Source organism: Cygnus olor, chromosome 4, assembly GCF_009769625.2.
Source record: "Cygnus olor isolate bCygOlo1 chromosome 4, bCygOlo1.pri.v2, whole genome shotgun sequence".
Classification (NCBI taxonomy): Eukaryota; Metazoa; Chordata; class Aves; order Anseriformes; family Anatidae; genus Cygnus; species Cygnus olor.
In genome coordinates, this window is record NC_049172.1 from 72,006,928 (window position 1) to 72,019,955 (window position 13,028).

Consider the following 13,028-nt stretch of genomic DNA (forward strand, 5'->3'; position numbering starts at 1 on the left):
AACGAAATTAATCCAGAAATCAATCATGAAATATTCTGATCCATGTATGTCTTATTTCCCCACTTTTATACAAAGTATTTTGTCCAATCTTATTAAAGGAAAATACAGAGATTAGATGGGTTTTGGGTGTGATACAATTTGTTTTGCATTTCTTTCTTTTCCTGTTTTATTTCATTGCTGCACTGGAAAAGCATCATTTAAAGTAGACTTTATTACTTTTAAAGGGTAATCGCCTATTTCTGAAGGAATAAATACGATGGAAAATGTTCCAAACTTGCTCATCCATCCCAGTTTGATTACTAACGTCAAGCACAAGCTTGAAACGTGAAAGGTCAGTGTCCAGCCCAAGAGCTGAGCTATGCTAGGGAGAGGACAGTGCATCTGGGTTTCTTCAGTTTTCACCAACCCTGCTCAAGACGTTTCCTCTCCAGACTCTTTGAGAAAATTCTCCAAGGATGTTCTCTGTGATAGGTGAAGCCATGGTCTTAATAATTAAATTGGTGGGAGAGGTGAGTCAGCTTTTGGTGATGGTCAACAAGCATGAAGGTGAGCTGGTGTGCCTGGCTGTGAGACTTGGGGCTTGGCCCAGGACAGGAGCCATGGATGAGGCGCACACACACCAGCCTTGTGTTCCTGACACCCAGGCTCTCCAAGAACCTCATTTTTTAACCTTTCCTTGCCAAGTTCGTTTTCTACCGGAGCATGGAGCTGAAATTGGGAACTGAGAGGTGCCAGCCACTGCTCCATGCCCAGACCTGAGCTGGGAGGAGGAGACCAGCCTGCAGAGGAGCACATTGCGGAGCATCTCCCCCGAGGACATGGCACCTCCACAGGCTGCTGTCAGCTTCCAGGCACCTCACGTGAGGCGAGGGAAGCGAGTGGGCTCACCTCACAACGCTCCTAATTCTCCCCGTAAAACCTGTTATTTTTACACAACGGTGACAAAAAAAAAGACTCCACAGCAGGGGCAAAACCCTACTATTTTTACATATAAGGGACCCAAACCCACTTTTTTACACAGTAGGATGCAAAAAAAGACAAACCAACCAACCAACCAAACAAAAAACCAACCCAAAACCCTGCTGTTTTTCCAAAACAGGGGCCAAAACTGCTGTTTTATCACAGCTAGGGTCAAAACCCCCTCTTCTTTTTTACACAACAGGGGCCAAAACCCCGCTCTTTCCACGCAGCGCAGGCAAAAACCCGCTATTTTTACCCAATGCGGCCCCACAAAATACACTTTTTTTACACATCGAAAGCAAAAAAAAAACCCCAAACCCGCCGTATTGTCACACAGCAGGTGCCACAGCGAAGCGGTGCGGCCCTGCAGGCCGCGGGGCCCGGAGGGGGAGCCCCGGCCCCTGAGCCCGGCCCGCGGGGCGGTGGCTGAGGGAGGCGGGGAGAGGCGGGGCGGCTGCCCCGGCCCCGGGCTCCGGAGCCGGGCTGAGGCTCCAGCTGCTGCCGGTAAGAGCCGCCGACGGTCCCCCGGGCTGGGGCATGGGGATTTGACCACCCCCGGCACCGTCCATGGAGGGCTGGCCGTGCCCCGGGGCGCCGCCCGGAGCGCTCGGTGCTGGGGGCTTTTCATGGGGGTTGGGGTTTTGCACCTCGGGGGTTGGGGTTTTGCGTCCCGGGGTTGGGGTTTTGCACCCCAGGGTTGGGGTTTTGCATCCTGGAATTGGGGTTTTTCGTCCCGGGGTTGGGGTTTTGCACCCCAGGGGCTGGTGGTTTGCCCCCATGGCACAGGTTCGCACCCCAGGGCTTGGGGATTCACCCCCTGTTGCATGGGATTCGCAACAAGGGGGCTTGGGGTTTTACATCCCAGGGACTGGGGATTTGTGTGCTGGGGCTTGGAGGTTTGCAGCCCCCCGGGTTGGGGTTTTGCACCCCCACGGGTTGTGGATTTGCATCCCCGGAGGCTGCTGCTTGCACCCCAGGGTTTGGGGTTTTGCACCCCGGCTCATCAGCTCCCTGCGTTCGCATCGTGGGTTTAACTTTGCCTTGAGTTGTAGTGTACGATCGTGCTCCTGCCTGTGCCTGCTCCTCGGAGAAGTGCTACAGACTCGCTTTTACTGCAGAAAAAGTGCATGCTGCTTCTGTAGGGGAGATGTCGAATGGGAAAGGGCTGTGCTATTTAATGATGCAGGTTCGACACGCGGCCGTGGAGCGGGGACGATGCTCGCACGCAGCCTGGCTGGGAGTGCCTGGTGGGAAGGGACCGGGGCATCCTGAAAGCTGCACCCTGCTGCTGCTCCGAGATGCTGCTGGGATGCTTCGAGCCAGCCGGCTGCCCGTAATGGCCAGGTCTGAAGGTAAGGATCACGCTTGCTTCTGGTGGGCTTCCAGGCGCAGGTCTGGTTAGGTGTTGCAGAGGTAGTTGGCGTTCCCCTGTGCTGATTTGGGGATGGAAATAAACCGTCTGTGCCTGAGAAATGCTGTTCTTCAGATGGAACAGGGAGAGAGAGAAGGAAAGTCAAGGCAGAGGCACATTTGCATGGCCTCTTCGAATGCATGTTTTACAGGTGGGAGCACCCACAGGGACTTTCCTCCTCCTTTATCGCCAGCCTTGCGCAGTAACTCACTGTTCAACACACTGCTGTCCTGCTGTGGTCTCAGCTCCCACAGAGGTCCTGGGGCAACTGCATGTTGCCCTATGCTGACTCTTACTCAGTTTAGCAGAGGTGCAGAGTGGCAGCAAATGTATTTCCAGTTTTCACAATTCCTGTAAGATTTTGGAGTGCAGTCAGCTTTGAGATTGCAGGGTGTTTTTCCTCCCTTTCCATCAAAATATACATGTTAGTGATGAAATTAACCTTTTACCTGGGATTTGTTTGATGAATAAATTAGGTCAGACTTTCTGTATATTCAAGGAAAGCTGCTGAAATGATGGAGTTGCTTCTAGACTTCTCTCGGGCGGACTGAGAACAGAATCCATCCAATGAATTTTTGAAGGGAAGCATAACTGTTACATCCAAATAGGAGCAACACAAACCCCGAGGAACCTGAGGTCCCCATTCTGCCTGGGCTGGTCTCATAGCATTGTGTGATGGGACATTTATCCCACTGATTTCAGGGGGCTCCTTCCAGGAAAGCTTGAAAGAGCGATGTTAAAGACACTGTGCTAAGTCAGCAGCATAGCCACATGAGCTGCTGCAGCTCATACAAGAATTTAAGTACCTATTATTCCAATACTTACTTTGTGAAAGTACATCCCTTGGGAGGATGGCACATCCTGTTTTGTCCCGAAGATTTCCATAGAGATTTTAAGATTGTATCATCCCCTGCTTTCCTGTATTAACAAGGCTCCTGATGGTTCAGGAGTAAGTAGCACTTCTTAGTAAGATAGAAATAAGTTGCTGGCTGCCCAGCCAGAGGCAAATTAAAAAACAAACAAACAAACAAATAAACAAAAGGATGCTTGGCTGTAACATAAAGAGCAGATGCGCTGCAGATGCACTTCCAGGAGCTTTATATGGGGATGCTTGAAATGGAGCCCTCAGCAGCAGGACCCTGTTGTCTGCACCTTGAATCCAAACCTGAAGTTTCAAGCATCCATCATCCCTTCTTTTTTTTTGCTGAATATTTGTTGTTGGAGAAGTGGCGTAGGTGGTCAAATAAGTGTGATTTCCAGCTGCTCGGTCTGTCCTTGCGTCACAACCAAAAATAATATGAGAGTGTTTCTTTGATGTTTTGTGAGCGTGGACACGTTTGTCACTTGTGAGCATCGTGTTGTGCTCCTAGATATATCCTGCATTAAGCAGCTCGCTGTTGGTTTCCCACTTGGAAAGACCTAACCTGGGCTATATTGATGGCCAAGGTGGTACTTGGGTATCACAGAGAGCTTGCAAAAATGAACTCTAAGAGCTGTGTTCCTCTTCTGCTTGAAGATTGAGAGCAGCGTGTGCTCGCAGATCAGTACCAGAGCAGCTGTGTGTAGGTGACGATCTGCTTTAATTGTTCGTAGGAACACTTGCACGTCCTGAACCATGAGCACAGCCCGCAGGAGAAGGAAGATGTAACTTCTAAGCTCTTTTGTTTCAGCGTTACATCTGAAAACCTCAGACAACAAACCCAGCATTCTCATCAAGAGTTATTCAAAGCCAGAGGAAAAAAAGGAGAACGTTCTGAAATGAAGTAAAGCTGATTTGTCCTCTTAATGTCTTAAGAGCCCATCTTAACGCTGCTTGATCTGCTAGGAGAATGTAGGGCTGGCTATGGGGTGGCTGTGTGCTTAATCTGGTTAGGAACCAACTTCAGGTGGACGCCAGAGGACTGCTTCCAGACCCCCGGCATCCCTGGAGGTGTGGGGCCACCAGCACCTCCCAGGAGGTGTGGGAGATGGTGGCAGCTGGAGGGCAGATGGTGACCCTGTAATGGACTTTGAGGCAGCAGGTTCCATAACCTGGCTGGCTGGGTGGCCGTGCCTCGTCACCAGGCTGCGGCTGGCCCTGTGGATTTGTCAGCCAGCCGTCACCGTGCTGGCTGCGTGGAGGTGTCAGGAGGAGAGCAGGCTGAACAGTTTTTCTGCCAAAAAATGGGGCTGCATCGAAATCAAACTGTTCTCAGCAGCCCATCCATTTGGATGACCTCCTCAAAGGGACTGTCAGGGTGAATGTCCTAGGCTCTCCTCTCCTGTTAATAATGGGAGAGCTGGAGGTAGGATTTTGTATTTTTTATTTGTATGTGATGCTATCAGGATGTGAAATGTTGCCCAAGGCGCGTTTTCCTTGTGACTGCTTTACTTAAGACACCCCGCAGCCTTTTAGCAGCACCTGCCTGGGGCTCGATGCCCAGCAAAGCTGCTTGTTCTCAGCGCTGGTGGGGCAGGAGAGCTTCAGGTCCCGGGCAGTAAGTCCCAGCTCGGGAGAGTGGGAGCTTTCCTTCCCTTATGTGTGGCAGACAGATCAGCAATGCTCTTGACAAGGATGTGGAGTACAGTAAATCCCTAACAAACTGGATAAATTGCTGACTAGTGATGTGGTGATACTCGCAGGCGAAACCAAGTTTAATCAGGGTATGGAGGACAGGGCCTGACCTAAAGACCTGCAGAAAAGCTTTTATGAGGCTCAGTGACTGAGTGTTAAAATGGAAGAAGAAATTCAGCTGTGAAGTGACAGACTTCGAGGATGATGAAAAGGGGGGGAACCTAATTTCCTGATTTCATCCTACCTTTGTATCCGCAGCAGTGGGCTCTGAGCTGACCGTTACCATTCAGGAAGGAGATCTTTGGATCGTGGAAAGGTCAGCTCAGTGCTAAGTGCCAATCAAAAGCAGCAAACAACATTAGGAATTGTAGTGAAAAGGAGTCAGGGACAAAACAGAGAACATCGTTACACCGTTACATAAATCCACGGAGCTTTTACTTCTTGGAAATTGTTTGCAGTTTTGGTCCCTCACAGACTTAGAAGAGCTGCAGAGGTGTCCGGGAGCCTCAAATTGCTTCTGTGTGAGCAAGTTGTTGAAGGCTCTTCATCCTGACCGAGAGATGACGAGGGTGCTGGGGAATGTGACAGACATTAAAGAGCCCATCAGAGGCACGCTGAACTCCGTGGACATTTGTCCTGACCCACGGAAGAGCGGGGAGCATCCTCTCCCACCGAGACCTGCTGTGGCCAGGCCACTGAACTGTGGGTTATGACAGCAACCAGGCTGGGCAAGCAGTCTCACCCGGTCCGTGAACAGCAAAGATGTTAATGAGAATATATTTTGGGGGGATGGCATGCTGCTAAGCGGGATTTAGCAGTGCTGCTTTCAGTTTGGATTTCAATTCCTTGCTTGTCTTCTCTCCGCTCTCTGAGCTTTTCTTTGATTCTTTTCCCCTTGTATCTGCTTCCCCTGATAACACACTTGTCATCCACAGGGGAGCTTTTAGGTGCCGTGAAGAACTTCAGCCAGCGCCGCACGTTTATCCTGCCACGTATCAGACACTTCTGGACTGATAACCACGATGGCCTGATAACCATGGGGCAGTGATGGCACAGACGCAGCAGGGTGTGTGGAGTTTTCAACGGAGCATAAGTATGCTTTCTGTACTCCCTTTCATCGCGTGTTGAAGTTTTAATTTTTCCCCTTCTCTGTCATCCAGATTTTAACAGTGGGAGGATGCTGATGGACAAAAACGAGTCCTGGCTCTCTAATTTCTCCTCTGCTGCATCATCCCTTGTGAAAGGAGGTGGCAACCGGGCGGGGGTCGGCCTCCAGGAGGTGGTCATCGGGTTAATACTCACCCTCATCGACTTGGTCACGCTCCTGGGAAATACAGTAGTCTTTATCTGCCCGGTGGTGGAAAAGAGGCTGCGGACCGTCACCTACATGTTCATCATGTCCTTGGCCATGGCAGACTTCCTCGTAGCGTGCCTGGTCATGCCGTTCAGGTAAGAAGTGCTCCCCTGAGCTTTGAACTTGGGATCAGTGATGACACAGGCTTTTGTGCCTCAGTTTCCCAACAGAAACCTGTTGGCGAGGTTCCCTTTGTAACAGGCTGCCGGCTTTCCAGGTGGCTCCAGGACGACGGAGCTTGTCTTCGTCCAGCACATGCAAAGATGTTATTCTTCATACACGTGGCGAAACACAGGATTGTGATTGTTCCTTCTGGCTCAGAAGGCGACACACCAGTGGAATTTGTGGGGAAGGCTGGCAGCCTCGCAAAATAAATCATTTGCCTGCATGAACAGAAACATTGCAGCCTGCAGTAGGGTATCAACGTGATTTACCGCATGTGGGGGAATTGTTTTGCCCCTATTACCATTGCAGATTAGTTACTGTCATGTTGGCATGGGGACGAAGGCCGTCTCCCCTCTCCCTGCATAAAAGTAAGGATTTTAATTATATATTATTTTTATTTTAGGATTTTATTTCTAGGGTAGTTTACGTTCTCTCTGTATTTAAGTGCCTCTTCAGGCACTCAGAGGATGATTCTCCCTGCACGAGGTGTATATTATCAGGACCTTCACCACCTGGCTACAACTGTGGTCTAGATGATTCTGTGGAAACAAATCCCCAGACGTGCTGGGTCTGTCTGTCTTGTGCTGCAAAGCGGCCGTAAGTTTGTGCAAGGTGGGTGGCTGAGCTGCGTTTAGTGCTCTTGGAGCACCACAAAGGAGCTGAAGGCTATTTTCCCATTTCGAGCCGTAGCTCTCATGGGGCTGCCTACGCTTTCGAGTTTGGCACTGAAAGGTATTTTCCCAAAACAAAATTACAAACTGAGTTAGTGGTTTCTACTGTCAGGTGGGAATAAAGCACTTAATGGTGCCCTGTAAACAGTACTACTGCCAGCTTCAATTCTGAACTGAGTAAATTTTAAAATTCCGTTTCCCGAGTCATCCATCTGTGCTCACCTGTCCTCCCCACTGCAAGTATCTGTGCCGGGGGCTTTTCGTGCAGCTTGGTTGGAACCTGCTCCTGCCCTAGAGAAGTCGGTGGGAATTAGGGTCTTCACGGGGAGGTTTGTACTGCTGGTGGTGGGGTTTCTCCTTGGGGTCAGAGGAAGCTGGGGCGGTGGAAGTGCCGCAAGAGGATGGTAGAGGAACGCGACTGCTGCTGGAGCAGGACAGCCAGCAGCTCTGCTTCTGGTCTGCGCCCCTCAAATGTTGCAGGTTTCCTGATGCAAGGTTTGGAAGGCTCTCAGGCAGGGCTGGTGGGTCACATCTTACCCAGCTTCTCAGCTTCGTGCCTGTGCTGCTCTTCTGAAGCACAGTTTGCTCCTCGGTGTGCGTGGTAGGTAGCACATGGCAAAGAGGAGGAAAAGAAATGACCCTAGGAGGCAGTTTGGCTCAGCAAAAAGAGGTTTTGTGATAGAAAGAAAGGAAAAATGTGGTTGCCATCTGATGCATTAACGTCGTAGGAGCAAGACTTCTGCTTTGTTCGTGGTTTGGCTCGCTGGAAGGAGCAGCTCAGCTGTGCTCAGCTCGTTGTCTGGATCCTCCAACCAGCCCATCTGTTTCCAGGCTGAGTGTTTCGAGCTTTACAAGCGAAAATGAAACACCGAGGTGACTTCATTTCTGCTCGTGGGGTGCGTTTCTTTGGGCTTTTATCAGTCCTTTTTAACCTGCTGCATTCCTGGGCCTTCAGAGGGAATGCACCAGAGAAAGTGGAGTGGGTGTCCCCTGCCTTGTGCTCCGAGAACACTGCTAGGTCAGGGGGGTCCTAGGAGAAGCGTGGTGGTGGCCGTTAGGTACGGGGTCTGTGTGCAGGGACGTTCATGACAGCAATGCATGGTCAGCCTCGGGCCGGCCAAGGTGCTCACACCCCAGGCTTCGCTGCATCTCTGGGGGTAAGGAGGACTTCCGAGGAATGCCACCAAGCCACCCGAGACCTGTAGTTTGCTTCTGTCTTCTCATTTCTCCATCTAGAAAAGAGCCACAAAACCTTTCCATGCTGTACAATGGGACCCTCCACTCTGCCCAAGCGGAGGCCACTGGGTCGTAGGGACAGATTCTGCTGGGGACTTTCGAGCAGCAGCCCACATCAAATGCTGCCCGCAGCTGAAGCCCTTCAACAACACTTCCAGCAATGCACTTACCGTGCTCGTTGTACTCTAAAACTACCTTTACAAGTGGTTTTAATGAATGGTTGCTAATTAAATGCAGAGCAGGTGTTGGCTTCTAGCTCCTGATAGCAAGTTGGCTCTTTCTGCCCCTGCCAGACAGCCGAGCCCACCTAAGGGCCCCGCAGCAGCTCTGCTTTCCCCGTGCTCGGCCATAAAGCTGTGAAGCTACAGGATAATTAAAGCTTTGCAGCATTAGGTGGGTACTCAGCCTTCCACACCAAATTCACACACAATGGCTGTTTCAGCAGCACCCCAGGAGTTACAGAAAGCTGGTGAAAGAAAGGGGAAGCAAATTGCAGCTGATGGAGTGCTGTAGGAACATGCATCAGCCTTCCTACAGCTGCCATATGTTCCTTCCTTCGCTGCTCACTTCTTACAGCCCCCCCTGACTTTGTTGGGAATAATTTTGACACAACGTCTGCTTTTTGCTGTTGTGCCTCCCTCGCTGAGGCATTTGTGAGCTATGTACAAGCTACTCAGGCTTCCTCCAAAAAAAAAAAATATATATATATATATTATATTATTTTATAAATTTATATTATATTATTTATATTTTTTAAATATATATATATATATATATTTTTTTTTCCTTTTTTTTAACCAAAGAGTTGAAATCCTTCAGTTTTGAAGCATGAGACCAGATGAAAAGTGAGCTTCTTGGCAGAGGCAGCATCTTCCACACCTTACAAACTGGGGAGGACTCATAAAACATTGTGCTTCATATGGCATGGGAAAAAGCTGGGATAAACAAGGCTGCACAGATGTGTATTTTGGGAGCTTTTGGAGCAAAGCACCTCGATCAAGGCACCTGCAGGCAAGAAGCTTGGGTTTGGTCTTCTTCAGCCATGCCCCACCTGTGGGTTAATGCCTTGGATTGCACTTTGAGGGTGAATCTCTGGTGTCCAAGCTTCATTATGCTGCATGCTCATCTCCATGTTAAAATACGATGTTTCTTCAGTGGAATCTTGAAATACATTAAATCAGCCTCTCTAGCTTTGGTCTCTACCCGTTTTCTCTCGCAGCATCATTTACGAGGTGACGGGGATGTGGTTGTTCGGGAAACTGTTCTGCAAAGTCTGGATCTCCTTCGACGTCATGTTCTGCACCGCGTCCATCGTCACTCTGTGCTTTATCAGCCTGGACAGATACTGCTCCGTGGTGACCCCCTACCACTACTCAAGAAGGATGTCCCGTGGCAGGTGAGTGTAGCTGCTTCTCATTCCGGGTCCCTCCAAATTTTCACTTGGCCGTGGCCTATAATGAAAAGGGACCAAAGGAGCCATTGGCTTTTTCTGCCCCAAATCAGAACAGAAGGAACTTTGCACCATTTAAAAGTTTTGCAGAACTTTGCTCCTGCCAAGGCTTCATGTGAAACATTGAAATGAGGACTGCAGGGTGCGGAAGGTTGTCTGAGGGTGGGCAGAGAGGACGCTGCAGGCAGGATCCTCGGCAGGTAAAAAAAAAATGGCTGGATATTAACGCTGAAACCATTTGGAAAAATCTACCTGCTGTTGTTTTAAATATCAACAAAAATCCTCTATAAAACCTTTCTTCCTGTGTTTTTTTTTTTTTTCTTTCTTTTTTCTGCCAGCTCTGAGCATCCCTTATGCCGACCCCAATTCTGTAAGCCACGGATCCAAGCACCCTGTCATTAGAGTTGTTGATGTATGGACGTGTTGTACCCCAGTTTTTTCCCAGCTCAGCGCCTTCTCAAAGCCCTTTGGGAATACCGAGCGGTGATATCCCACACGGGTTACCATGGGGATTGGGTTGTACTGGATGTTCTCAACTCAAAATAACTCAGACCCTCTCTCCCCTCCCCATCTCTCTCCTTCGGCAGATGCATTGTGATGACCTGCGCGGTCTGGGTGTACTCCTCCCTCATCTCCTTCCTTCCTGTCATGCAAGGCTGGAACGAGATCCCCGGGGTGGATTTTGATGCAGGCACAGAGTGCATCTTCGTCACCAACTGGATTTTCGCCATTGTGGCTTCCGCTCTTGCATTTTTCGTCCCCTTCATGGTCATGTGCAGCATGTACTTCTTCATCTACCGCGCGTCGCGGCTCAAGGCCACCCGTATCATGTCTCAGACCCTGGAGCTCCACTACCACCCCAACAGCAAGCGGCAGAACCACCTGCAGCTGGAGAACAAGGCCACGCGGACCATTAGCATCATCATTTCTGTCTTCGTGCTCTGCTGGCTGCCGTACTTTGTCCTGAACGTCTGGCTGGCTGCCCGGGGCACCCACTCCGCTAGCACTGTCCTGGTGGACACCTTCAAGGTCATCACTTGGTTAGGGTACTGCAACTCCACCATCAACCCGATGCTCTACGCCTTCCTCAACAGGGACTTCCAGCGGGCCCTGAAGAAGCTGCTCATTTGCAGGCCCAGGTCTCAGGTGGACATCGGGGAGGACATGGTTTCCATAGCCACCTTTTCCAGGACTGCTCCCGACCTGGAATATAGCATCACCGTGCCGGTGCCCAATGGGGTCCTGAAGGGCAAGCCCAAGCAGTAGGGGCTCAGAGTTGGTTGCTAAAGGTGGTGGTGTAGAAAGTGCAAGAGCACGTCCTCGTGGAAAAGTGCATGGCTGGAAAATGGGGGATGGAGGGGCTGAAATATTACAGCTGGGGGCATATGACAACGATGCATTTCTTTCTTTTCCACCGTTTTATGAACAAAGAGGAATTTGTTATAGCTAACAGAGCTCATTCTTTCCTGGGTAATTATTTTTTTAATGAGTATTTCCTAATACGAATCCAATCGTCATGCTGGGGAAAAGAAATCAGTAGAATAATGTGACTTTGTCTTACTGTATGCACATCCTGGTGATCTACAGCTCAAGTTGTGACGGTATTTCTTCCTGATCGAGCCCCTGTAGCTCTCATCTTGCAGTTTACCTTATCAATGTGACCAGGTGTACTAAGTACACTGTTGTTCTGTGAACGGGAGGTAGCAGGAAGGATCTGGTCAAGCTGCTCACTCTCCGCAGCCAGGGCTGTCTGCACAGGTTTCAGCTTGTTCACTCACTTCTGAAATACAGGTTTAGGGCTTTCCCATTTGGCCTTGGTGGTCGACAGGCTGGGATTGGTTCAGCAGCAGGCAGAAAGAAACACTCGCTGTGCATCGCCTCTGTGGCTAGTGTTTGTAAGATCTGAGACCAGTGCTTCAGGGGCTTTACTGTGAATTAGCTGCAAGTCTCCTTATTAATTCTGGAAGGGAACATCCCTCGTGTCAGATGCCAGGAGGTGAGCGAGGAGACTTGCTGAAACATTTCTCTGTGACAGCTAGAGCACCCAATGGCCCCAGAGCTCAGTGGCAGTTACAGGTGACCGACACGAGGCACGCAGCAGAGGACTTACTTGCCTGTGTGCTTTGTGCAGTGATGCCAGGAGGGGAGCTGTACGGTATTGCTGCACCACACACCCATAAAAATGATGCTAAATAGCCTTTACCACCAAAATTCAACCCACTCTGTATGGACTTTGAGCAGAGGGTATAGAACAGCAGGGCGCAAATCTTGGTCGAGCCTGTTCCAAACTTATACAGGGCATGATGAGAGTGGGGGATGAGAAGCTCAATGTGAGCTGGCAATGGGCACTTGCAGCTGAGAAAGCCAGCCGTGTCCTGGGTGCACCAAAAGCAGCGTGGCAGCAGGGGGAGAGAGGGGATTGTCCCCCTCTGCTCTGATCTCATGAGACCTCACCTGGAGCCTGCGTTCAGCTCTGGGGGTCCAGCACAAGAAGAATATGGATCTAGAACAAGTCCAGCGGAGGCCAAGAAGATGATCAGTGAGCTGGAGCACCTCTCCTATGGAGCCAGGCTGGGGGAGGTGGGGTGGTTCAGCCTGGAGAAGAGAAGGCCCCAGGGAGACCTCACAGGGGCCTTCCAGGACCTAAAGGGGGCTGCAGGAAAGCTGGGGAGGGACTCTCTGTCAGGGGGTGTGGTGATAGGACAAGGGGGAATGGTTTTAAACTGAAAGAGGGGAGATGTAGGTTAGATATAAGGAAGAAATTCTTTACCATGAGGGTGGTGGGGCACTGAACAGGCTACCCCGAGGAGCTATGGATAATACCCCATCCCTTGAGGTGCTCAAGGCCAGGCTGGATGGGGCTCTGGGGAACCTGGGCTGCTGGGAGGTGTCCCTGCCCATGGCAGGGGGGCTGGAATTAGATTATCTTTAAGGTCCCTTCCAACCCAAACCATTCTGTGATTCTATGGCTGTTCTTACTGCTCTGAGTGCTTATCTGGCCTTCAGACAACACTGGCTCCCTGCAGAAGGGCCACAGAGAACCTCATTGAAGGAGGACCCTGGAAAGGCAGACCTGCACCTGAGAGTCACTGTAGGATCATAAATAACTTTGGGTAAAATAGGAGCCAACCCTCCCACGAACAGAGATACAGTGAAGTCCCGAGCACTAGTGACTGCTCAGATAACAGCCATTTCTCTCCCCACCCTGTTTCTGGTGTGGTCTTACA

The 13,028-nt window shown here is 50.4% G+C and overlaps 1 protein-coding gene across 2 annotated transcripts; it reads left to right on the forward strand.

Moving 5' to 3' along the window:
- The first annotated feature begins 1,399 nt into the window (after positions 1-1,399).
- LOC121070030 (octopamine receptor-like) lies at positions 1,400-11,788 on the forward strand. 2 transcript variants are annotated; one of them, XM_040556638.1, is made up of 6 exons: positions 1,400-1,464; positions 2,147-2,312; positions 5,861-5,991; positions 6,086-6,374; positions 9,571-9,747; positions 10,389-11,788. In XM_040556638.1, exons 3-6 carry the CDS (start codon positions 5,973-5,975, stop codon positions 11,065-11,067), a joined length of 1,164 nt encoding a protein of 387 aa, XP_040412572.1. In that variant the 5' UTR covers positions 1,400-1,464; positions 2,147-2,312; positions 5,861-5,972; the 3' UTR covers positions 11,068-11,788. The 2 variants fall into 2 exon arrangements, with proteins under 2 accessions (XP_040412572.1, XP_040412571.1); XM_040556637.1 differs by lacking the exon at positions 1,400-1,464 and having other exon boundaries at positions 1,931-2,312.
- Positions 11,789-13,028: the final 1,240 nt, after the last annotated feature.

Bases quoted from the DNA above. Each gene is read 5' to 3' on its own strand.
- LOC121070030 (XM_040556638.1), top strand. The intron at 6,375-9,570 runs GTAAGAAGTGCT...TTTCTCTCGCAG, and splicing joins TGCCTGGTCATGCCGTTCAG to CATCATTTACGAGGTGACGG. The intron at 9,748-10,388 runs GTGAGTGTAGCT...CTCCTTCGGCAG, and splicing joins AGAAGGATGTCCCGTGGCAG to ATGCATTGTGATGACCTGCG.